The sequence below is a fragment of the Diadema antillarum genome, unplaced genomic scaffold (assembly GCF_040938485.1).
Source record: "Diadema antillarum isolate AM-2024a unplaced genomic scaffold, OU_Dant_1.0 scf00000053, whole genome shotgun sequence".
Classification (NCBI taxonomy): domain Eukaryota; kingdom Metazoa; phylum Echinodermata; class Echinoidea; order Diadematoida; family Diadematidae; genus Diadema; species Diadema antillarum.
In genome coordinates this window covers 1,418,457-1,444,872 of record NW_027270942.1, presented here as the reverse complement: position 1 = coordinate 1,444,872, position 26,416 = coordinate 1,418,457, and the positions used below count along the sequence as shown (strand labels likewise).

Sequence of the window (26,416 nt, the reverse complement as noted above, 5' to 3'; positions counted from 1 at the left end):
GCCTCTTTTATCTTGGATAGTTGCTTTGTAGGGACAAAGATGTTACTCCGAAGTCATCTTGAATAAGCAGTGGCGGTTGTATTAATGATTCTTACTAGGTTCCATTAATTTCAAATTCACGTTATGGGTTCTCACCACTGTGGATGTAGTCTTTAAAGAACTGTGAGAGGACATAAGTGAAATGATGGCCCTGCCAGAAGACTTTTCCGCAGGAGACGCAACAATAGAACGTGTCCACCTGGTCCAGAATGCCTACAGGAATAATGTCCACTTGTAACGGGACAGACTCGCCAACGACCACCCTCTCAAAGTTGATGGCGTCCTCCAAGTATGAGATGGACAGGCTGCTCATACTCCGAGGCAGTGATGATGATGATGATGACTTGTCGTCGTGACAACCAGCAACTTCAACATGCGGGGTCGCTTCATCTCCTCGTCCACCCACGGCAGTAGAAGTCGTGTCCGGACATTCGCTTTGCAAAGATGTGGTCGGTTGAGTGGTACTGGGAAGCGGAACGGCAAGAGTTGCATGCTCGCTGGTATGGTAGTCGAATGCATCATTTGCGTTGGATGCTTGAGTCATTGTATTGTGTCTGCTCTCCTGGACTTGAGAGGAAGTGGTCTCCATGGCAGCAAACTCGTTCACAAAAGTTTGCAGCTTCACGGAGGACCCATCTCCTTTCTTCATGGCATCACCTTCCTCCAACTGGTGTTCACTGCCAGCTAGGACAGCCTGGTCACTTGTTGTTCCAAGGAGGTCCTGCTTACGGTGCCAGAGCCTTCGCATGTCTGGATTGGACAACTTGACACCAACCCGCCCATTGCACACCTGTATCAGAGAGTGGGAGAATGAGACACACACTCAAAATGTTGAGTCAACTGCTAGCCACCGCATTAGCAGAAACGAGCCATCAACCTCTTGTAGTACAAACTTCCTTTAGCAGTGTATATGGTCATAGAGCATAGTTACATAGCCTACAAATGTATATTTTATCCAATTACTTATCACATCACATTACTTATCAATTAAGATATTCACAAATATCTGGCAAGTTGATGGTATGTCCGTGTCAGTGAGACAAATAATATTTCAGTGGCAAATATGTCAGGAATTAAACTTACTGTCACATTACCTGTCAAGGGAAACTCACGTTTCTCAATGAAAGTGTCACTAATTTCGTATGATTTTTCAGGCTCTCGAGTTTGAATGTATCAGCTCCCTATGTCTGTTCTTTCAAATTTTGTACAACGCCACACAAAGTCAAGCTCTCTAGCAAAAGTGGGTAAATATATCTATTTGTGTGTGTGTGTACAAAGTACTTTGCAAAAGATGATATATGGCCAAGTGATTAAAGAAGTCGGACACAAAGCCTTTTTAAGGGTTAGATAGCGACTGTTAAACAACCACCATGATTCCAGTCTACATAGTTCAAATTTTCATACCACAATACCTTCCTAAATCATTGTTGGCTTTGTTGGATAAAGAGAAAAATGCATACAAACAAACCCACAAAAAAAAAAAAGACGCTGAATATGAATTTCCCAACAAGAAAATAAGGCGTGCATAAAGGAATTAAAAACAGGAAACAAATGAGCACAGGCTCATCAGACAGCATCCAGTCCCACCTATTGCAATCTACGCCTTGAGCTCCCTGCCTTGGCGGTCAGTGCTGTGACTCAGGACGTGGGAGAACTGGGAGCAGACGTGTTCGAAGTGTTTGCCCTCCCAAAACACCTTCCCACAGGTTGCACAGCAGAAGAAGAGTTCTACCTGGTCCAGAATCCCACTGGGCACCACGTCCACCAGAAGCTGGACCGAGCCCTGGACAAGAACCTTCTCATAGTCCACAGCATTCTCCAAGTACACAACTGGGGAGTGACCTGCTGCCGAAGATGCTGCGGCATCCCCTTTCTCACCCACCACAAGAGTGTCCTCCCTGGTGCAGACGGATGCTGGATCAAAGTCGGCTTCATCTTCCGCGGCCAATTCAGTTGATGCTGACTGACCCTGTTGCACGGCCGCACTAGTGGGTAATGAGAGTTCTTGAGTCATGTCAGTCTGGCTACTGGATGGCTGCTGGCTGTTCGCCGCATGTGAATTCTCATGACTATTCCAGCTGTAAGTCCCCCACTTGGCTTGCGGGGCACGCGGCAGTTCCTCCTCTTCGTAATCGTCGTCGTCATAGTCGCCCACGCCACTAATAATCATTCCATCAAAGTCGTCTAGATCTTCATCTTCATACGACGCGACAGCCGGTCGAGCCTGCTTGGCAATGAGCTCTTGCTTGCGCTGCCAAAGTCGTCGCATTTCGGGGTTTGACACTTTCACATAGATGTTTCCGTTGCACACCTACAGTAATAAGGGGATGAGGGAAGGGTTGGGTAAACTGTGAAGCTCTTCAACTTCCATTACATTTTTCATATCACTAAAGCGTCTACTGATGCCTTTAACTGCAGGAAAAAAACATATCTAGCTGTAGTCATTGCCAACATAATCTGGTGACTGATCCAAATTTGTTTCAGTATCTAACTACATCTAACAAAGGATATTTTTTTCATCTGTTGCACAGTCATTAACAGTATCAGCTTTGCGTCAGCTCACACAGTGCACAAGTATAATTGACTATCAGCAAGCAATGGTAATTAGAGTAACTTGGAAGATATACTCAACTTAATTTTGAAATGCAAACACATTTGTTTGGAATAGTCTTCTGCAAGGAACTTCTTCTTCAATTGTGATTTTCAACAAAAAAAAAATGTTCAAAGCAGTACATCAGAACAAGAGCCTGATAGCTTTGTGCTATTCTGTTGCCCTGTCATCTTACAAACTCCAATTCCCCCCAACCCCCGCAAAAAAAGAAAAGAAAGGTAGCCCATGCTCACCAATCCAAACACACAAATCAGGTCAATAGGTACCAAATATAATCAAGTCTGAAATCTATGACAAGGAATCAACCTCAACTGTGTCTGCCATGCTGCCTAGGTCAGATAATGGAAGCAGTTTGGTACCAACAAATGCCAAAATGCTTACTTTGGGGTAAAACAAAATACAATTATATCTGGCAATCTTTCACAGAATGCTAATGAAACTAGACAGCAATGGTACTGGCAAGAAGACAGCTGCATCGACCAATTCAGAACACATATATTGAAAACAGAACATCTCTTGTACACGAACAAAAGCTGAGGGGTTTAGGGTTTTCTTTCTGAAGTACACTTTATCTTCAGTACTTCTGGTAACGTAGTATACCAACGGGGTTCTCCACATTTCTTCAACACATCACTGCTTTAATACGAAAACCGTAACAATAATAAAGAAAGCGATCGGGTCTACAGCCTTTCGGTCAAATTGTATGAATGATCATGAAAAATGGAGTAATATGATATGCTGAACTGATACACCAATGTATCCGTTCCGATGCATGAGTACGTGACACCCGAAGCCATTCTATTCTAAAGTGGCAGTGGGGTAAAAAGGCACCAGGAAGGGCTGTTGAGGTTGACAGCCCTATTGAGGGCTGCTGCCTTCCTTTTTTCCTTCTGCTTTCTTGAAAATAATCCAACAGTCTAGACTGTCAAGCTGACTGATGCTCCTTGAAGGATTGAGCAGTCATTCAGCCCACTTTTCAGTCTCCCAGCAGACACCAAATCTAAGGTCGCTTATCGTGTTAGGCAAGATGTTAGCTATACACACATTCTTGACTACCTGGTTTCTTAGCATGAAATTCCTCAGAGGTTGTTATAGCAGGGGCTTGTTAGAGACAGGTGGTCACTGAAGTAGGTTTGACTGTACCTCAAAAACACATGTACGCTAGTGTCACCATGAATAGTGGGACATGATTATGATTATTATTACAGCATGATTACGAATGCATCATAGAGGTTCCTTTACAAATGTTTAGAGTCAGTAACTATTCTTTTATTGTTGAAAAGTGTAGGAAGGAGCTACAAGCTTTTTCTTGGGAATGTTCCTCATACTGAAATTCAATTTTCAGGCCCATTATATTGTTTCAGATCCAATCCCTACAGGGATATATATAACAAACATCTCCAATCTTCAACTGCTGTGATAACCTCCATCGCAGAAATCCACAATTACCCATCCTTCTGTAGTACATGAGGTTTGGTGATTTTATGCAGCAAGAACTTGTCTGGGCTGCTGCCCTCTGACAACAGAGAGTTCCAAGGTTCATGTCGAAATCCTCAGTATTCCCACTGGCAAAAATCACCACCCATGATAATCACTGCAAGCTGCAGAAACATTTGACTGTGCCTCAAAGTTGGAAGCACATGCAAACTTTATGATGGCTGATCACTTCTCTTAAAGGAGAAGACCTTGCAAAGCCATCATTATGCAGCATCGCGTGCTGCGGCACTGAGGTTTTTACCACAACATCACTCACTGCATGACATTAGACACATTCCTAGATTGTATAATCAATACATAATCCCAGATCACGTTGGGAAAGCACAGGGAGGCTGGGGTAATAAATGTCGAAATGGTATCGAACATTCATGGCAAATGGCTCTACTAATGCCAATGTGGCACCTCCTCTTCCACATAGAGCAATTAAATTTTGCCCAGTTACCTGTATCTAGCCATTACAGTCAATCATTGAAACTACTCAACATCTCAGAGAGGCGAAGATCAATTAAAGGAAACCTCCGGGTGATTCTCAGATTTTTACATTTGTACAACTATGAATTAGTTATACTGAGGACAGAGTTTCAGAATTTGTGATAACTGGGATGAAGAATATATTTTGAATATTTTCAAAAAATAGAACAAATTGCAATGAACAAGGATGATGACATGGCAGAGTCACCATAAGAATGCATGAGTTAGGGCTCAAGGAAGCAGAACAAAAGAAGGCATGCATAGATGACAGACAGGTGAACTCGCAAGCAAGCGGTATTGTTGTGGAATTACACTGCTATAATTTCTGAAATATGTGAACCTTCTATGTCATCATTCTTGTTCAGTGTAATTTGTTTAAGGTTTTTCAAAGTATCGTTTCTCTGCTCAAGAACCACAATAAATTCCACAAATCTATACAGGGAGTTGTTGATTTACACTGTATGTACTACATGATGTGAAATTATGAAAATCGTCTGGAATGTCCCTTTAATGTGGATGGTTGGCACACTTCTTCCGTTCTTCTTTACAATCACTGTTTTACATTCAGAAGACAGATGTTTCCCCTTCACCAGCATGAAGCAGATATTTTACGAGAGGTGAAGACCCATCAGTATCAAAAGCACTCAGGACGGTTAGCTGTTGACACACTTCTTAGTCACTGTTTCCCATTCAGGTGACAAACTGTTCATACTTTTCCAGCATCACGAAGATATTCATGAGAGGTGAAGATCCATCGGAATCCATTTTAACAGTGAACGCATTTCTTCTACTCTTCTTTTTTAACAATTACTGTTCACATTCAGATGACAGATGTTTTCACTTTTCCAGTATCAAGCAAAAATTAATGACGGTTGAAGATCCATCTAGAAGCATTTTGACAGTCAGCACACTTCTCCTATTCTTTATTAAAATCACAATTTCTAATTCAGATGGCACAGACTGTTTCCAATTTTCCAGCATCAGGCAGGTATTTATGAGAGGTGAAGATTCATCCATAAGTATTTTGACAATTCAATGGACACAGTTATTCTGTTCTTTTTTTTTTTAACAATCACTGGTTCCAATTCAGATGACATATGTTTCCAATTTTCCAGCGTCATGCAGATATTTATGAGGTGAAGATCCATCAGGAAAGATTACAATTGGTGGTTGACACACTTCTTCCGTTTTTACAATTGCTGCTTGCTATTTTTACAATTGCTGCTTCCCATTCAGATGTCAAACTTTTTCCACGTTTCCAAGTATCATGCAGATATTTATGAGAAGTGACGATCCAGCCGGAAGCATATTGACAGTCGCCGCACTTCTGTTCATTTTTACAGTCACTGGTTCTCATTTACATGACATATATTCCCGCTTTTTTAGTTTCAAGCAGATATTTATGAGAGTTGAAGATCCATCATGAAGACAATGAAAGTGGGTGGTTGACACACTTCTTTTGATACATTTTATAATCGCTGCTTCCTATTCAGGCAATAAACTATTTCTATATAGCACCTGAAGAGATCCTTGTCATTTGATTGGTTGTTTAACATTGGTCATTCGGGTCATTTCATTATGACGTCATCATCCGTGCAATTGTGGCTCCATTTACCGTGCAATTTTGGGTCCATATGATTTGCTCCGTTGCATGCTCACTAAGAGCCCGGCACATTACGCGTGTAAAACGCTTGCGTTTGCAGTGTGTGTATGCGACAGCGCACTAGTGTAAGTACTCAGTGAGCACTCTCACAATCTCAGATTCTCTCTTGTCTCTAAATTAATAAAACATCAAATGACAATGATCTATATTAGGCGTTAACATAAAACAAATAATAAATGTTTTTTATTCGTGCAATGGAAAGAATATTTCATTCGGTAAAAGATGAAATGTTTGATCCATTCAACTCGGCTGCGCCTCGTTCAATGGATCATTTCATCTTTCACCTCATGAAATATTCTGTCCATTGCACTCATAAACATTCATTATTTGTATTATATTTCTCCAGCATCAGGCAGATACAGATGAGATGAAAACAAATTTTGACAGTTAATACAATTCTTCCCTTCGTCTCTATAATCACTGGTTCTCAGTTAGATGGCAAACTGTTTTCACTTTTTTGAATTTTCGGCATCAAGCAGATATTTACGAGTTGTGAAGATCCATCTCGAAGCATTTTGACAGTAATCCTAACCCTAACCCTAATCTTTACTCTAACCTTACCACTAACCAGTATTTAGCCGGGGGGGGGGGGGGGGGGGGGGGGGGGGGGGGGGGGGTAATTGCCCTTGGGGGTAATTGCCCTGATATGCCTCTATTCTTTTTCACAGTCACTGGTCCTCATTCAGATGTCACAAGCTGTTTCCACTTTTCTAGCCACAATCAGAAGTCACAGCACTGGTTTGTGTGAAGGTATCAATCCATACATTGTTGCTGATTGTGCATGTGTCATTAAAAGAGTAGCATTCTGGTCTCCATTACATTACAATCTTTAATATTTATGTCAACTCCCATCTTGGATTTGTTTTTAGATACGTCCATCCTCCTTGCATATAGCATTTCTTAACTTATGTGGTGCAAGATGTGACTTCTGAAAATTCTCTACCTGGCTCCATGATATGTATTTTGTGGACATCCAGGGGGCATTTCATGAAGCATTTTGTCAGATATTTTTTTCTGACAAAGTGTTATAAGCTACCGAAATCCTCGCAACTGATTGGCAGAGAGCAAATTTCCTGATATGCCCCCCAGATTCAAACTGGACATTTTCCAAGGACATCGAGCCAATGTCAATATGACGTGGCAGATACAGCTGTGCTTAATGTCAAATCAAATGGTTACCACAAAAGACTACTTTTAAAGTGGACATTTTGGGGGAGTGGAAATGTCCATGCATTTTGTGACATGAAACTACCAACAACACAAAAAGGAAAAGAAAAAGAAAAGCGCAAGAGTCTTCTGTTCATTGTTTGGTCATTTTTGTTATTTGTAGTTTTCTGCAAGTTCTCTAGTCCCATTGAGTGTAATGCCGACAAGCTACATTTTACTGTAGCACGTCCTGCCACAGTCCTTACATTGGCAGCAGTGAGCTGTTGTGATAGCTCAATTGTCCTGAATGTCCATGGATTAAAATCGCATGAAATTCATCTTACCTGTTGTCATTAAAAAAAAATTCAGTACAGTATGCAAATACAATTGTAGACTTATGCCCCATTCATACATGTTAAGTATGTACATTTGGAGCAAATTGACTCTAGCGTATTATAGTATGACCGCGAGGACGCACATTCTTACCTGGAAGCGTCCCCTTCCTGTTCCCATCACTCTTCCTAATCTACAAGCTCATGAAGACAGTCTTTCCAAAATGCTGGACACTTCTGAGACCATTTTACTCATGAAGTGCCACCCAAAAAAAAAAAGTGTTAATAAAGTCATTCTCAAATTACGGGTTCCACGATCAGCAGTGTTTACAGCCACAAAGGACCCGATCGATGGCTCTTGCTATTATCAAGTGTGAAGTAAATACATGGGGAGTGATGTTCCTGTCAGTGTGCACTTATGTCTCGAAAGTGAATGGGGTCTGTGTGACTACACGGGTGGGGGTGTTCCCATTGGTGTGTGCCTATGTTATGGGTGTGAATGGGGCCTGAGTGACTCGTGGCAATGCATCAGCTCACCTGGCAACGGCTGAAGATGTCCTCTGGAGTGACGACCACATTGAAGAAGTTCAGGACCTCCTGGACCTGGAACCTTGCCTTCTTGTGAGCTTCGACCGGCATGATTTGGTCCTCTGGAACACGGGTCCTCAGCTACAAAAAAAAAAAAATGGATATCACATCAAACTTTTACTTTGTGAAGACATTTTTTTTTTCACAGTTCAGATGACACAAGCTACCAATAAATCATACTGCATAATATCAAAGCTTTGATACAACAAAATTGCATTTGAAACTGATCACTATTTCCGAAACTTTTACATCTATGAGTGACCAGACTGTCCATGCTCAATTTTTCCCATAGATAGTAGTGTCACGATATCCTCTACTGAATACACTTTATTACCACGATGTTTGTTCACTGAATCTTGATAACGCCGATGATTTGATAATTTGATGATTTGATAAAGATATGCCACCATCAATGTACTGCATTCAAAGGGGAGATACAGCATAGGTGTGGCTTTGAATAAAACAAGTAAAATTTCTTTAGATGTACACATGGGTACATACACTAACCTAAACACCCAGTCAAGATATTACTATCAGCGTATCGGTGTGCAAAGGGCATGAATAGATATGACGTTCGAATATACACATTTAGAAACACAAACTGACATACGATGAAATTAATTATCCAAAAAGAAAATATTTACATGAAATGCTGAAGAATATTATGGCCACATTTCTCTTTTATCAACAAGAGCTTGTGCCCCAAAATGAAATATCTGTCAGGAATACTCTTCAAGGGTATTCATTCTTTCTCAAAATGAATCAACGAAGGGAGAAGTAACTAAAAAGTGGTGAATTGATGACTTCATAGGAAAGCATGGTCATAAAGATATATAGAAAAGAACATACCATGACTGTACAATGTAAAAGAACTTGCTAAATCATAATAATCTGTGCCATACATGAACAAAAAATAACAATAATTCCAGCATTCACACTGCGTGGCAGAATATCTTATCACATAGAGTTCTGACAGCCATACTTACAGAATAGAATGGAGCCCCAGCAGTCAAAATTGCCCGACCCTCAAGACGATGGAGCTACAAGAAAAATGACATGGTAGCATTAATTATGTGAAACATAGGAAAGGATCATAGCTACTTGTATGCACTGCTTACCACTTGCTAATGTTTTAATCTTCTTTTCAATTGTCATTACCTTCATAAGATAGAATGTACAGAAAAGAAAAATAAAGCTATCAACATGACTAGTAAGCATATCAATCTGTACCAAGTACTTGAGGATTCCCCACCCCCCACCCACAAACCCGCCCCCAACAAATTGGGCTAAGATAATACATGCACACACATTCCTTCAATACTCAACCTGTAAGCTCCAGACCATCAAGAAATACTGTTTCTCACCTCGAGAGCCTTATCATGTTCGTCATTGTTGTCCAAGATCTTGACGTCAACACCACAAGACCTCAGGTGTCGTCCCAAACCTTGCAACATGTTGTCGCACACCACGGCCAGCTGCCCTGGTGAGATTGGAGGACCTCGCTCAACCTGCCGTGCATTAGTGATAAGATAATGCAAGCAAAGAAAAAATGAACAGCCACAATTTAAATACCTTGCTAAAAGGAAAAAAACAACAAAAACAAAGCACCTAGAATCATTACATATGAACAAACTTCCATGGAATTTCAATGTCTCTGCTACACCATGGTAAAACTTGCCATCAGATTTTTTTTCAAATCTGCAAGAATTTGACATTAAGGTAAAACATTTCTTTATTGACACTGAAACACACACAAAATTCACTGCTGAGGAATGTATATATGTGACCCGCTACAACAAAAGGATCCGAAAGTCGGGGGAGGAAAATTTTCTGAAAATGGCATGACATTATTCCCATACTCTTCTACTTTAATTTCATACATAGCACAACTCATAAATGTACTTGGTTGTGGAGATATCGATGATTTTATCAGCCCACGTCAAGTGGTTGAGGAAATTAGAGTTTCGAGAAAAACGCCTTCAAAGTAGTCCTTCCGACACTCTCATTTTTTCATCGCTTGACCATAGAAGGCCCGCTCCTAGCAACCTCCACCATGTTCATTCAAGCTTAGCGCCAGCGGTCCATCCACAACTAATCGTTAATCAGGATGCCACGCACTGACCAATCAGATCACTCCCTCGTTGCTAGGGGTGGAGTCTAGCTGCGGTGCTAAATCAAAACCTCGGACACGTTTCTCTTACATTGAAAGTCGGAAAATCATGACCTAGAAAAACACAGATTTCTTGCCTTTCCTTTGATCATTTCCTTTGATCATCAATTTCTGCAGATGATGAACAAAACATCAGACTACAAAATTATGCAAAAAACAGAAATCCGATTGTTTTGACCAGTTTTGATGATGTGACTTCAAACTCGATTTTCTCGGCTCGGCCGTCGGCGACTTTAGGATCCTTTTGTTGTAGCGGGTCACATATGATTAAAAAAAAAAAAGATTAAATGCCTCAACTCTTTCCAAGATGAGACATATATTGGAACTGGAGCCTGTCAAAGTATTCATAAGGCTACCTAAAGGCCATGATAATACCACACAAGTTGATACAAGTTTCACTGTGTGGGACACTTGGTAAAGACTTCACAATGACATGTTCAGAATGTTTAGCCCTGTTTCACGATGGATGAATTAACCCCTGCAGGACCACCATCCTAAGATCCCATTGACATATGTGAAAGAGTTGCCCACAGGGAATGAAAGGGTGCGAATAACACACAAGATTCACCAGAGCTGAAAGACACATTCATCGAGAAAAAACTGACCTGGTCAATCTTCTTCCAGATCGATGGCCCCTCCATCGTCCTCACTGCCTTGGCCTTGACCTTGGTCTTGTTCTTGACCTTCTTGGTCTTGGAAAATCGAGACGGCTCCATGTTGAGCTCGAGGCCTAGCCTGGAGACTTTCTCCTTGAGGTGCTGGTAGATCTCCAGCAGGCAAAATGCATCTAGGGCTGGAGAAAGAGAGTAAATTTTTATAAAGGTTAGATGAAACAGGTTAAAGTCATTATATTTTCACCATAAAGAAAAAGGCAGGGGGTTAAAAATTTGTTAACCTGTTTCTTATGGGAACCCAGTATACATGAATCTCAAAGTGCAGACAAGATTGTGTGCATTCATGGCCTAAATTCATATTTATTAAAGTTACGCTGACAACAAAATGACTTTGAACATAGGATTAGAGTTTCTTCTAGCTGTTCTTTTTCTGTATGAAGCTCGTATAAACACGTACATAGCTATCAAGGTTGAGTTTACTAAATCGCGCTGACCCCATGCAAGTTCCTTCCAGTGTACAACAAAAAAGTTCCCGAGCCCATCAGTACACACTCTATTCATACCTCACATATGATCAGTATTTTGCATTTTTCAATGGAACATGAGGTTGACTGTTGAAAGGGGATACATGTACAGCTTGACTGCCTTTGCACTGGTGGATTACCAACATGTCTGTTTTCTGTCTACCTGCAAAAAGAATCTCATTTGGGGGCATTGAGGGCTCTTGAAGAATTGCAGAATGGGTTAATTTCATAGAGAAACAGGGCATTTGATTTTTCAAAAATGTGTGGCCCTGTTTGATAATCATTTATTAATATAGCACCTATGAGCTTTTGGGATATTTTCCAACTGAAACACGTATCCTGCTTGAAAAAAACAAGGGTGCTTACAGAAGATAATTTTTTACTCTACCTCATGAAAGCCTACGAATAAATACTAAGAATGACAAAAAAGTGAGACAGCATCAAACAACAAAACGTTACTTCCACTTACCTGCATATTGCACCTGAGCCGGCCTGAGAGGGCGCTTCTCCCAGTCTGAGATGCGGTCACGCTTGTCCAGGCGCTGGCCGAAGCAGTAGAAGACGAGGTCTGTCAGGCCTAGGCAGTTGAGTTGGACGGGTGTAGATTGCGGGGCTTTCTGAATAACCTACAGTGTGGAGCATGGACCAACAAATCAGGATAAACAGCTTGGGCATTTGCTGGCTTTCAATCAATCAACTCAGTATAAGAAAAGCCATGGCATTTACATTTTTAATGTCTTGTTTGTATGATCAGGAAGATAACACACAATGAATAAGCATAGAGGTGCACATGAGCAAGGTACTATCTTAATATAAAATAGCGTTGTGCGAGTATTTGATAAAAACATGCAGAGCAAAATATCTATCCTTGCAATCAGCCTAGAATCCAAAGTTCATAATATCAATCTGTATAATTAAGCATGTTGCTCGAGTAACAGTTTAACAGTAGACAAAAACAAAGAAAAAATATCGAGTTGGGCATGAGAGCATGATTAATGACACTATCATGATAATCATGTTGTAACCCATGGCAACCACGTAAAATATCCTCTTTCAAGTGAAGGGGTTACTGATGAGTGATCATCATACCTGTTTACCAAGAACATGCAGGTCTACAGTTCTTTTCTCTTCCTTCAGCACTGGTTGAAGTTCTGGGAATGACCGGCCCAACATCTGGTAGTCACCAGAGATCTCAAAGCCTGTGTGAGGGAACAAAGATGTCATTTCTTCAAATCTACATGTGCAAGTAAACACTGCTATGCAATCCTATTGACAAGAAGTCAATTCTATCCTTACCTTGACTTACTAAAGCTGCTCAATCATATCAATGCAATAATGTTCCTTGTGTTCCATCGAAAACTCTATCACCTCTCTTGGTTTGCCAAGACATATACTGAAGCTTAGTGAATACTTGACAAGAAATATACATCACATTCCCACTTTGTCTTAGGTGTGAGAGTTTGAGGACTAATTACACAAAAAGAAAAAAACAGGCTGGCATGCCAGAATTTAATTGTTAATTCTTAACCCGTTGAGGACAGACTGATTTTGCTATAAAACACATTTCCCATAGACACCTGCCCAAGTACACTCGGGACTCATCTTCAACGGGCTAACAGTAAGCTATTGCAATTTCATCAGAAGCATTCAACACTGTGAGCTACATTTCCTACCCAGTTTGAGGATCTCCTCGGATTGAAGGAGTTGTGTAAAGAAGCTGATGACATCTGCCTTGTTCTCAGGAGTCCACAGGGCTACCATGTCCAGGAGGTAGGCTGTGTTTGGTGTGGCAATCTGGCACAGAGCTACCCTGGTGGGATTTTAGAACCAGACGGGGAAGAAACCAAATATCTCATGATTACTACAGAACAAAATGATACATGTTTCAATGCAAAGAGCGAACTTCTCCTTTCCCAGCACTGCTGCTACTCAGAAAAAATTCTGGTACAGGGAGGGGATTGATTTAATCTATGTGTCTGGAGGTGAAGATACTGCTATATTATATGATAATCACACACACTCAACAATATGTGACCCGCTACAACAAAATGATCCTTAAGTCGGGCGAGGTCAATTATTTGAAAAGTGCATGACACAATTCCCTAATCTTTCTACTTTAAATTGATATACCGGGTGTCCCAAAAAAAGCGGAACGGTGGATTTTCAGTACCTTGCGTTCTAAAAGTGATATATTTTTTGACATCATTAGAAAGAGCATCTTCCGCAGAAGACCATGATACCAAAATCATTAAATTTGATTCAATACTTTTTATTCTACCCCAATTTCTGTAAATGCAGTCATTTCCAATTTTTTGCGACTTATGACATAATAATTTGGGTGCGACACGCGTTCCATACGGTGAATTGCGTAAGCTCGTTGATCCATGTCAACAAAATATACAGCTTTCATATTGGGAGCTCGCGCGCGCACACACACACACACACACACACACACACACTGTTTTTTCCTAGTCCGTTCCCAATGTGAAAGCTGTATCTTTTGTCGACATGGATCATCGAGCTTACACAATATTCACCGTATGGATCGCGTGTCGCGTGTCTCATGAGTCGCAAAAATCAAGCGAAATTTGACAATGACTGCATTTTCAGAAATTAGCGTAGAATAAAAAGTACTGAACCGAATTTAATGATTTTGGTATCATAGTCTTCTGCGGAAGATGCTCTTTCTAATAATGTCAAAAGATATATAACTTTTAGACCACAAGGTACTGATAATCCACCGTTCCGCTTTTTTTGGGACACCCGGTATAACACATCTCATAAAAATAATCGGCTGCGGAGATATCGATGTTTAAAAGAGAGCATGTAGAGACATCTGAGAAATCACTGTTTCGAGAAAAGCGCCCTAAAAGATCTCCTTGCGACGCAATCACGATCAAGGGACACGCAAGTCAGTATTCACCTCCGGACAATAGAAGGAAAGCCCTAGCAACCCCCGAAATGCTCATTCAAACACAGCGTCGGCGGTCTCCTCATCGACCAATCAGTGACCAGGATGCCAGGAGAAGCGGCTGGGCATAGCGCACCCAGCCAGCACGCACCAGTCGACTGGGCAGTGTGCGAGTTTCACGCTTCGGTTAGCGGCAAGCAGCAAACTGACCAATGAGATCACTCTGGTCGTTGTTAGGGGCGGAGCCTATGTGTGGCGCTCAATCCAAATGTTCGAACCAGTTTCTGCTTCGTTGAAACGCCAAAAAACATGGCCTAGAAAAATGCTATTTTTTGGCGTTTCCTTTCATCATTTACTTCAAAATTTCGACAGATGATAGAAGACATGTCAGACTCTAATGATATGTCAAATTCAGAAAATCGTAAGTTTTGACCAATTTTGATGCTCTGACTTCAAACTCAATTTTCACGGCTTCGACCTTGCGCGACTTTAGGAACATTTTGTTGTAGCGGGTCACATATTACAACTGACCATGTAAACTAACGTTAACAACATGGATCTAGAAATATGGGTTTTGGTGTCAAGCCGCTTTTCTTTTAATGTGTTTTGTTTTATTCTCTCTCTCTTTTTTTATATATATATTCCTGAGATCTTGGCCAAAATTCTCTTCTTCTCAGTGAGATTATTTTCTGACAGTTAAAACTCTGAGTAAACATGCTACAGTGTATACTCTACATTCTGCTGTAGAACATTGCCGTAAATACTTTATCACAAAGTAGAGACAAAGAGGAGCCAGTGAACTCTATTGGAAATTCATTTGAACTCATTCCACATGAAAAACAATATTTTGTATTAACAGTCCCTACAATACCTCTGCTACAAACAAAGACAGATATGTTTAACTATTAAATTGCCTCCTAGTTGAGGTCATTACACATAGGGCCGAATGCATAAAACAAGCAATTGCTTGTAAGCAATTGCTTCAAGCAAAAGCACAAGCTTGTCAAGCAAAAGGTCTAGCTCAAGCAATTGCTTAAATCCATATGCATAACCTTTTGCTAGTGCTTATACCTTTTGCTTGTCCCGCACAAGCAATTGCTTGCGTTTTCAACAAAAGGGACGTCACGCCTGTGCGCACACAAGAACAAAGGCAAGTGTGACAGCATGTATTTGAAAGGGCATGTGTGTGCGGAAACATTTCCTGACATAGCAGAAGAGCTATGAAATGACACTCATAAATGCACACACACACACACACACACACACACACACACACACATACTGGCTGATTCCCGTCACTGCTTATAGTAGCCCGGATGTGCCAGATCGCACGTGGAGAGAGGTCTCCTTGCTCTCCACCGAAGTCAGACATCCTACCTGTTTTTTCATTACATTTTGCATGCTAACCACTGAACATTCCCGTTGTTAAAACGGAAAAGTTTCTTACACTACTTTCTCGTAGATTTATACCACTCATGCACAAGTGTGGTCTTTCTTTTATTAATATGAATATGATACTTAAAAGGGAACGTCCCAGTTATTAAGCAAAAGCTTAAGCTCATTTTACAGAGCTTGCAAAATCGTAAGCAATTGCTAGCAAGAATAAGTAACAGGTATGTTTTATGCATACGTCTTTAAGCAAATGTTTGGTCTCTAAGATATTACTTGCGGGCAGCAAGCAATTGCTTGTGCTTGCTAGCAAGAGCTTCTGCTCGCAAGCAATTGCTTGTTTTTATGCATACGGATTCGAGTAAAAGGCTAGCACAAGCAATTGCTAGCGTTTATGCATTCGGTCCATAGACTTGAAACATGGAGCACATGGTTCCTATACGAAATGGGTTAAGCACAAGAATCTGCCTGCTCCACAGCTGAATCATTAAAACCTTCTTGTGTAAAATCAGGGCTGTGCTACATAAACAATGAAGGTGCCATTAAGCTGTATTTGACGGCACATATGTATGCCATAACAGGAAATGTACGCCACTTCCTGTATCAGGGTCACAGGAAATTGTTTGTGGGTCATATCTTCTCTCAGTCTCTTTTTTTTTGTGTGTGTTTTTGTCACAACTTACTTGGCAATTTTGGTCGGTGTGAAGGACGGTCGCCACTCCATGTCAATTCCAACAATGGAATCAGGCTGGAAAATTTTGCAAAAAGAGTTATAGAAATTACCATTTGACAGTACAGAAGGAAGAAAACATGCAAAATTTAAAGTATTTCACTACTGTGAATCAACAAGGTGATTTCAAAACGATTATCAATGTACAGACTGTTTCTTTGCATGTGTTACAAGGCAGAATGTACAATATGTGACCCTGCATCACAAAACGAACACAAAGTCGCCAGACATGAAATTTTAGTTAAGAGCATATTCTCAAAGAGCAGTCTTTAAGCTTTAAAATGCTGTATAACTCAAATCAAATGATGTCTCCTAACCTATCTAAATATTGGAAAGAAAACACACACTCGGTAAAAGTGTGAACTGAGAAAAGAGCCTCTGAAATACAGTGTCTATTCAAGCGCTAAATTTTTACCTAGCCGTACTGGCTGTGCGGTGAACAGGACAAAAAATAGGATGTGAACCACCAGAGTAACAACAATGAAGGGATTATCAGATTAAACTGAAATTGCACATGCCTCATTAACACATTCTGTCCATAAATGTGACCCTGCACCTCAAAACAAACAAAAAGTCGCCAGACATGAATTTTTAGTTAAGACCATATTCTAAAAGAGCAGACTTTAAGCTTTAAAATGATGTATAACTCAAATCAAATGGACTCTCCTAACCTATCTAAATATTGGAAAGAAAGCACAAACTCAGGAAAAGTGTGAACTGAGAAAAGAGGCTCTGAAGTACAGTGTCTATTCAAGCGCTTAATCTTTACCAAACCGTGCTGGCTGTGCGATGAATGGGACAAAAAACAGGAAGTAAACCACCAGAGTAACAACAATGAAGGGATTATCAGATTAAACTGAAATTAAGCATGCCTCATTAACACATTCTGTCCATAATTAATGCCAACTTTCAAAGCAGTAGCACTATCCATTCAAAAGTTATTAGAGTTGAAAGTGAAGAGTGTGGACAAGGTTTTTCAAAAATGAAAAAGGGATTCTAAAGACACATCTAATCACACTATTCTACCAAAAATGTTCGAGATAAACTGCTAAAAAAACACACTTTCCTGCCCGTTTTATGATACCAAATTTTAGCATAACGTAAAAGAAGACCCACTCTTTCAGAAAATATGAAAAAGTCAAGTTCGGCTAGGTTGACCCATTTCACTTATTTTCAGTACTCACGCAAAACCAGTGTGTGAGACTTTATGTTCGTTTTGAGGTGCACGGTCACAAATAATCCCAACTTTCAAAGCAGTAGCATCATCCCTTCAAAAGTTATTAGAGTTGAAAGTGAAGAGTGTGTACAAGGTTTTTAACCCATTCTGTACGGGAGCCTGGTGGCCTGCACATTAAGTCTACGGGCATTTCAGAATTCCGAATGGAACGGGTTAAGAAATGAAAAAGGGACTCTAAAGACACGCCTAATCACACTATTCTAAAAAAAAAACTGTTCGAGATAAACTGCTAAAAACACACTTTCCTGCCCGTTTTATGATCCCAATTTTTAGCATAATGTAGAAGAATATTTGCTCTTTCAGAAAATATGAAAAAGTCAAGATCGGCTAGGGTGACCCATATCACCTAATTTCAGTCCTCACACAAAATCAGCATGTGCGACTTTTTGTTCATTTTGTGATGCACGGTCACATATAGTCTGAGCAGTGTGTCGGTGAATATCTGACATTGTTTTTAGCTAAAAAGCCCATAGTCCAACAGAAATGTTAGTGAGAATGAAAGAGGCAAGAAAATTTTTTTTAGTATGAAAAAAGAAAACAACATTATCCAGTCGTGGTATTCTGATTATTTATGTACAAGCAAGTGCTAACAAGTTTACATCACATCATAATAATGTAAAGGTGCATTATTAGTAATAGAAGAATAATATCCTGATGTCTACATATCATGAAAACACAAATTGGAGTGTTCAATCACCACACATCCTTGTAGGTTGTACCAATAATGTTAAATTCAATGCTGTGGAAAGAATAAGGTATTTTCCCTCTTGTCCTACCAATCAGTTGGAAAGTTAGACTACACTTCAACATCCCACCCCCCCCCCCACACACACATACACATGCACACACTCACACATGATCATAACCACACACTCACAGCATCCATGCAGATGAACTTGATCCTGAGCATACAGTACAAAATGCAGTCTCATGTGACTTCAATATTGTACATGTTTGCATTTCAGTTCAACAACTCAATAATGCATATTGGTACCATATTTGTGATCTCATCAAGGCACTCTTGTAGTCCATCCAGTGTAGACACTAGTAACACTCTCTCGTCTGCTAGGTGGAGTGGATAGAAATCTGGGGTCGGTTCATCTTGAATTTCTTCGTCCCAATTTTCCCCTCCTCCGTCCGCCATATCGCTCTCAGAATTTTGGCTGGGAAGACAAGGAAGAGAAGAATGTTCTGCATCCTCAGACCCTTTCACAGCCCATGTTCAAGCAGAACAGCTGTTGCTATCCATGATTACAAAACTTGCCCCCTGCCTTGAAGATAACGATACTTTTCCAACGCTATACTAGAGGGCATGCTCCGTTTCCAGTATATACTGATCGACACAAGAGCATAACCATGGAGTATGTTCCAGCTCATTTATTATTTTTTTTTTTGGTCACAGAATTCTTTGAATAAATGGATAAACAACAACTGCTTAGAACACAGCAAATTGGGAAAACAAGAGTTTATTCATGAGTTTACTGATTAAGGTTCATTTACAAACTCAATTAGAAAAAAAAAGTCAAAGAATGATAGAATACTTCATACGTGCTTTCTTTAATCTACAGCTGTAGTTCAGACATGGAGCAATTATCTGTACATCATCAGTTTTCCTCGGGATAATAACACTTCCATTTCATGTAAACGGAAGGAGTAAAAAGAGCTAGTACCTCTCTTCTACCTTAAAAAAAGGGGGAAAATGAAGTCAAAATAAAATGGAGTAATAAACAACTAGAAATGTCGCTATGGCGACTGGTATGCCTCCGCCATAATGCATGGTTCTCCGAATAGATCTGAAGCACAATGTCTTGACAATGTGTGATGACAGTTTCACATAACTGGCAAAATATTTAAATGACAGGTCTGTCACAAATGCATTGAGTGTTCACTTTAATTGAACTAGGTTTATTTGGATGAATGGCTATACTGTCTAAGAGTGCAGGTATTTGGGGATTTGAGGATTTGTACCCAACTTTTGACCCTTTTATAAGTTTAAAGAAGAAGTGAAATTCAGCACTTTCACTTGACCTTTGACCTTTTGGCAAGAAACTTCCAAGAGAATCTGTATTGGATAATACATGCATACACTAAGTTTCAAGAAAAAAATCCAGCAGGCATTGCATAGATAAGAGAGAAATAATGACATTTTGATGAGTTGACCTTGACCTTTGACACCTGACCTTTGACTCATGACCCCTACAATGTGTAAATTCCCTACATGATCACTGCCAGTCAGTACATGCATATATACTAAGTTCCATGAAGATACCTTGAAATATTTGTGAGATATGGAGAACTAGAAGTGTCGCTATGGCGACTGGTATGCCTCCGCCATAATGCATGATTCTCCTAATAGGTCTATTGCGTGTGGACAATGTGTGATTACATTTTCACAAAATTGGCAAAATATTAAAATGACAAGTTTGTCACAAATGTGTTGAATGTTCACCTTCCTTGAACTAGGTTTAACTGGATGAATAGGAGAGCATGTATTTGGGGATTTAAGGACTTTAACTTGACTTTGACCCATTCATACGTTTATAAAAATGCATTGAGTAATTTTCAAGGTATGGAGAAAAAGTGCAATTTCTGTATTGAATAGTCTAGTAAATTGTTACCATTTTCATCTGGCCTTTGACCCTAAAATTCATAAGATAATCACTGTCAGGCAGAACATGCGTAAATATGTAGTACATTTCAAGATAACTTGAAGCACTTCCAAGATATGGAGGAAAAAGTTAGTTCAGCACTTTCACTTGATATTTGACCTTTTGACCTTTGAGGGAAAAAAAAAAAAAAAACCTTTCAAGAGAAAGTGTAAAAAAAAATAATCCTGCTGGCATTGCATAAACATGAGCGAAATAGTAAAATTTTGAAGTGTTGCCCTTGACCTTTGACCCCTGACCTTTGACCCCATGAACCCTAAATTCTCTAGATAATCACTGCCAGTCAGTACATGTATACATACTTTGTTCCATGAAGATACCCTGAACAATTTCCAAGGTACGAAGAAAAAAGTGAAGTTTTAATATTTTTTACTTGACCTTTTGACCTTTGACCTTTGACCTCATGACCCAAACTTTCACCACAGAATTTTAATTGGGTAATACATGTATACACAAAGTTTCAAGAAAATATCTTCAGGCATTGCATAGATATGGTGGAAATAGTGAAATTTTATGTATTTGACCGTGACCTTTTGACCTTTGACCTTGAGCATGTGCACCCAAAAGTTGATAGGCACAACTTCACCCCCAATACACATACATGCCAAGTTTCATTAGGATACCTCAAAAGGTTTTGATAGTTACACTGTCCACAAAATTCATTACGGATGGACGGAAGGACGGACGGAGAGACGGAAGGACGGACGGAAGGACGGACGGAAGGAAGGACGGATGGACAGACAACCCCAAAACATAATGCCTCCGGCACCACTTTGTGGCGGAGGCATAAAAAAGTGAAATTTTAACATTTTCACTTGACCTTTGACCCTTGACCTTTGACCAAAGCTCTCTCTGGAGAATCTTTATTTAGTAGTTCATGTATACACCAAGTTTCAAGAAAATACCTCCAGGCATTGCATAGATATACAATGTAGAGGAAATAGTGAAATTTTGAGCATTTCACCTTGACCTTTGACCTTGAGCATATGCGCCCAAAAAGTTGATAGGCACAACTTCGCCCACTCATACATATACATGCCAAGTTTCATTAGGATACCTCTAACAGTTTTTTAGATACGCTGTCCACAAAATTGATTACGGACGAAGGACAGACGGACGGACGGACAGACAACCCGAAAACATAATGCCTCCAGCGACACTTCGTGGCGGAGGCATAAAAACTCATAGTAATAATGCACTTCTGACAGATATCTGCCATAAAACTGGGAAGGGGGAAAGTGGGCACTAGGAGAAGAGGGGATTCTTCTTCATACAAAGATGTGCAAATGCAAGTTTTTTTGTAAAGAGCAGATAACGATATTTATCCTCACTTTGCACCAGTGTCGTTCTGCAGCTCTCGGTGCACAAACTCGGGCAGTTGACTGGTGTCCAGCCCATAGCTCACTGCCCATCGGGCAGCGGCCTGGGGGTCATTGTAGCCCACGAAGAGATCAACAAGTTCCTCCTGGACAGACTTGTTGTCACCGACCGTTGATATCACGAGTTCCTCGAAGACGTCCCGTGCCATGGAACCCTGGAACAAAGGTGGTTTAAAGCAAATCCACGGTTAAACTTTTGGTCCATTGACTGAAACAACCGTGACACATGTGCACTTTGCATATGCATGTGATAGCGTGAATTCATTTATGGGATGCTTGTTGGCATTTTGGGATGTGTTAAAAAAAAAATGTCTACATTTTACTATGCAGTCAAAATATGTTATAATCTGCATGGACTAGATTTAAACTCCCTTTGTGAATCTGGGGCAACAACAATCAATGCATCAAGTTGCCCATGACATGTTTTCTTTGCTTCATATCAAGATTTTCAATACCAGAGGAAAATGTGCCACTATCTGCAAAGCATAATGTTGTACTGTCAAGTGGAGGAATGGTTTGTTTTTAACAGCTTTGAGTGACCAAATACAAAAGAAAATATGTGCATTACATTCCACAGCAATGGTATCTTTGGATGATGCTCTCACCTCAATGTACCTCTTGTGGAAGAGGAATTTTATTGCACCGAGATCCTTGGACCTGGCTGTGTTTGGACACAGCGCCATGTCCAGTTTGAACATCTTGACCAGGCGCAAGATGAGCTTGGTGAGGTGCCGCCGACGGAGCTTGTCCATGCGCACACCGGGAATGCTTATCCTCATGTCTCTGTGTGGTAGAAGAGAAACAGCACAAAGGAAGAACAATAGCAGAAGCTGGTGCATCCATATTCCAACATGTAAACTTCAAGATTGTGAATTCAATGGATCACATATAAATGTGAACATGAACGGTAAGTTGCCAGTGATCGGGTTTGTACACTGGCCATACCCTCCGTGCAAATGAATGGGGTGATCTTATGCACCCGTGCGCAACACACGGAGGTCAAGCGGGGTCGCATTTTGGGGGTTCACTTGTGTACTTCTTGTAATGAGGCGTAAATGAGTGGCAGGCACATGCAGAGGGTATATGCGGTAATCACATCTGATTTTCCCCTTTCTATCATGACTAAAGCATAGTTACTCTACAACACAACAGACGCATCTTAAGAGCTTACAGTTAAGATTTCTTTTCCTTAACACATAACAGTTGCTAAGAAAATCTCCAAATCTATTGTAGTGTCGAGGTAAGAGATAGTGCTCTGTGTTTTTCATGTACGTTCAAATAGAGAGCATATGCTGTGCACTGGCGCAGCATTGTTGACTCATTGTTACGAAAATTAAAAAGCACTGCTGCCATTTGAATTTTAACAGTTATATGCAAGAGCGAGAATTGTGTTTATAATTTTTTGGCATGCATATAATGTTTTCCAACATCAATAGTAACAATATGTACAAATCCACAAATTAGATTTGTCTCTATCAATAAAGGCTCCTCCAGAAATCACGAGCATTTTGACATATGGCTGCAGTCGTGCATGAAGAGCTTTGTTTCAGGCATGAATGCATAAAGAGAGCGGGCATTTAAATGCCCTACTTAAATTTTATAAACACCATTAAAAGAAAATAATTTGTTAGATCCAAAGAGTTTAAAATTCAAAAACATATATCGACTATGAAGGCACAGATGGAGATAGTTTTAGATATCAAAACTTTTTGGATTTTGAACAGAGCACACTTCTCATCAATCATTCAAGTCACACCGTCTTGCTGTTGTCTCAGCTTTCATATCTCCAACTTTCTCCGTGATTGGTTATAAGTATGCCCATCATCACCCACCTGATGAAAGAATCAATGTCGTATCCCTGCTCGCAGAAAGCATCCAGCTGCCTGACAAGAGCTTTCTGCAATTCTGGTTGGTGCTGAACGTATTTTTCCACCATGTTTACCTTGTCCTGGAATATCAGCGGCAGGCAGATCTGAAAGAGATATCACAGGATGCAGTACACCATTAGAGTATGTGCTCTAAATATGAAATACTTGCGAATAGTGGTGTGGACATTTTCGCTAAATTGTCGGTCCCAGAGAACTGTCAGGGAAATGACAACAAGCAAATATCTTGAAAACTATTAAATAGTGTCAAAACATTCTCTTATCAACAAAATTATAAACAAGGAAAGTTTAATAACATTTGAGTTTGCATGTGAACACACACACATACACACACACGTAATAGCTTTACTCACATCTTCGAGGGAAAAGTGATCCTGAAGATGAACTTTTATGACACACGTTGCTGCCTGCAAGACAAGGTGACATTTTTAAACACAATGATATATATATGTCAGTTATTGAAGCACAGCACGGAAATTCCTATGAACAAATATTCCAGACGGGAAAAAAGCAGAATTGCCCAATGAGTACACATTGCCTACAACAATTGAAATATTACTCAAGTGTATACAACTGACTGATAGACTTGCAGATCGTGGTCCCATTTCATGAAAGCCTTATCTGAGAATCCGAGCTCACATCAACCTTTTTCTCCCTCACATTAACCGTTTTCTCTCTTATAACAGAAATCAGCAACTACTGGCAGTGAGGACCAAACAGCTAAAAGCACTTCAGTGAATTGCTAGAAAGTCATCCTGCAAATGACCATTTCTGATAATAAAGTCTGGCTTCGTGGCTTGATTAAAGACAGCTAAGATGGAGGTAGATCCCCGAGTCACTGATACGGTAACTAGTCTGACCTAAACACTATTTCAGTGTGCAGTTTACCTCTTTGAATTGTTGTCTGGCCAGCATGATGTTGACCCGCGACACAAGGAAGGAGTTGTCGGGCCCCTGGAGGTTGTAGATGCGGGACAGAAAGTCGAAGACATTGGAATGTGAGCTTGCCGCCAGATGGAACGCAAGGCTCCTCAGTTCGGGCGTCAGGATCGAAGACTTGACCTGCAGAAGGATGTATGTAGAGGATGAGATTCAGCAACGTGGCTATGGCCACCTTACACCTTCATATAACAAAGTTCTGATCAAGAAATACAAACAAAATGTGACTGTTGCAGAGTTAGTGTTGACAAAAAACAAGACTGCGCATATTACAGGACGGTCTCTTCAGAGACTGTGATAGGGACTGGAGCACTTTGCTATACAGGAAACCCCCATTTTAAAATGAAGTCCTTGGGACCTGCAGTTTTCTTTCATTACAAACCAAACAATAAAGTGAATGAAGATATATAGACATTTCGTTTTAGACCTGAATTTTTACTTCGTTGTAACAAGAGTGTTTTTTATAATTGCGTCTGTTATTACACAGGAGTGCACTGTAGTATAAGCTGTCTTTTCTACGAAGCCTTCAAAATAGCTCGCATCAAAAGGAAAATTTAACATCAAACCCATGTACATTCTTTTCTTCTTTTTTTGAGTGAAAAATATCAAGACGGAGTTTCAGCATATCAGATGAGTACTAGTATTCTTAGTAAATCTTTATCATTAATTTTGTTTTCTGTTTTTTGCAATGTCATTTGCACAGACGACCTTACTCTACTGACTACACAAAAAGATGGAGGTACAATTTTCCCTAAATTTGCATGCAAGTGTAGACTTCTTTAGTCCTTCACAAAGCAACAAACAGTGTGACACCACATCCTTGATTTATCTAAGCTTAATCATGAGGACTTCAAATGTCTGAGAAAATGTACAATGAGAAATGTCTCATGCACGTAAGTAGCATGCCCCACTCTTTCATACTTTTGTCCAATTTACAATAATATTCATTAAAATACAAAGCTCTTTTTTGTTGTTTTGAGTATAAGATTTAGAAAATATCTTTCTCCCAAGAGGGTTTACTTCAATTTCCTTATAAATAGAGATATGGTGATATAGATTTTCTGCTTTGCTTGTGTGTATGGAATGCAGTGCTTTGGGCACAAACTTTGTGAACTGAACCCCTAATTAGGATGAAGACAGGGTCAAGTACCTCAGCACTGAGGGGGTTGGCTTTGAGCCATGCCTCAAACCCCCTAAGGATGTAAAGTCCAAGTGTCTCAGGTTTCTTCTTGCGTAGATCCCTGCTGTGGTCCAGTAGGTCCAGGACCAATGCGTAGTGGAGTCTGGGATCAACCGAGGACAGTGCTCTCCTGAGTAACTGGATGATCTCGACCTTGGCCTTCTGTTGCTGATCTTCCCACAGTTCCTCCATGGGCTCCAGCCAGGTCTCAAACTTGGGCTTGTCCAGGGAGTAGATGCCGTCTTTCTTCTTTGGCTGGGGCACCCATCGATTTGTTGGGATGGCTGCAGTGGCTTCACCAGGTGTGTCCCCCTGCGGGCCTTGGGAGGAACTGGGACACTCCTCCGCCATTGTGCCGGATTGTGGGCTCCACAATACGGAAACGTCTCATTCATTCACTTCTGTTCCACTTGGTACCCCGAGACAATGTCTCCTTGATCAGTG

General features: G+C 40.4%; 1 protein-coding gene across 1 annotated transcript; it reads right to left on the bottom strand.

Moving 5' to 3' along the window:
- Window positions 1–767: 767 nt before the first annotated feature.
- LOC139715644 (exonuclease mut-7 homolog) lies at window positions 768–26,416 on the bottom strand. The gene is made up of 17 exons (XM_071627202.1): window positions 25,943–26,416; window positions 24,742–24,915; window positions 24,207–24,260; window positions 23,800–23,939; window positions 22,573–22,750; window positions 21,920–22,122; window positions 18,917–19,085; window positions 16,639–16,703; window positions 13,329–13,465; window positions 12,745–12,854; window positions 12,125–12,281; window positions 11,123–11,310; window positions 9,712–9,855; window positions 9,334–9,387; window positions 8,297–8,428; window positions 1,627–2,350; window positions 768–829 (listed from the first exon to the last, which is right to left on the bottom strand). The coding sequence occupies exons 1-16, from the start codon at window positions 26,321–26,323 to the stop codon at window positions 1,637–1,639; spliced, it is 3,000 nt and encodes a 999-aa protein (XP_071483303.1). The 5' UTR covers window positions 26,324–26,416; the 3' UTR covers window positions 768–829; window positions 1,627–1,636.

Excerpts from the sequence above, each read along its gene's own strand:
- LOC139715644 (XM_071627202.1), bottom strand. The coding sequence starts at position 26,323 with ATGGCGGAGGAGTGTCCCAGTTCCTCCCAAGGCCCGCAGGGGGACACA. Across the intron at positions 9,856-11,122 it reads TCTGGAAGAAGATTGACCAG|GTTGAGCGAGGTCCTCCAAT; the intron begins GTCAGTTTTTTC and ends AATGCACGGCAG. Across the intron at positions 8,429-9,333 it reads CTGGGGCTCCATTCTATTCT|CTGAGGACCCGTGTTCCAGA; the intron begins GTAAGTATGGCT and ends TTTTTTTTGTAG.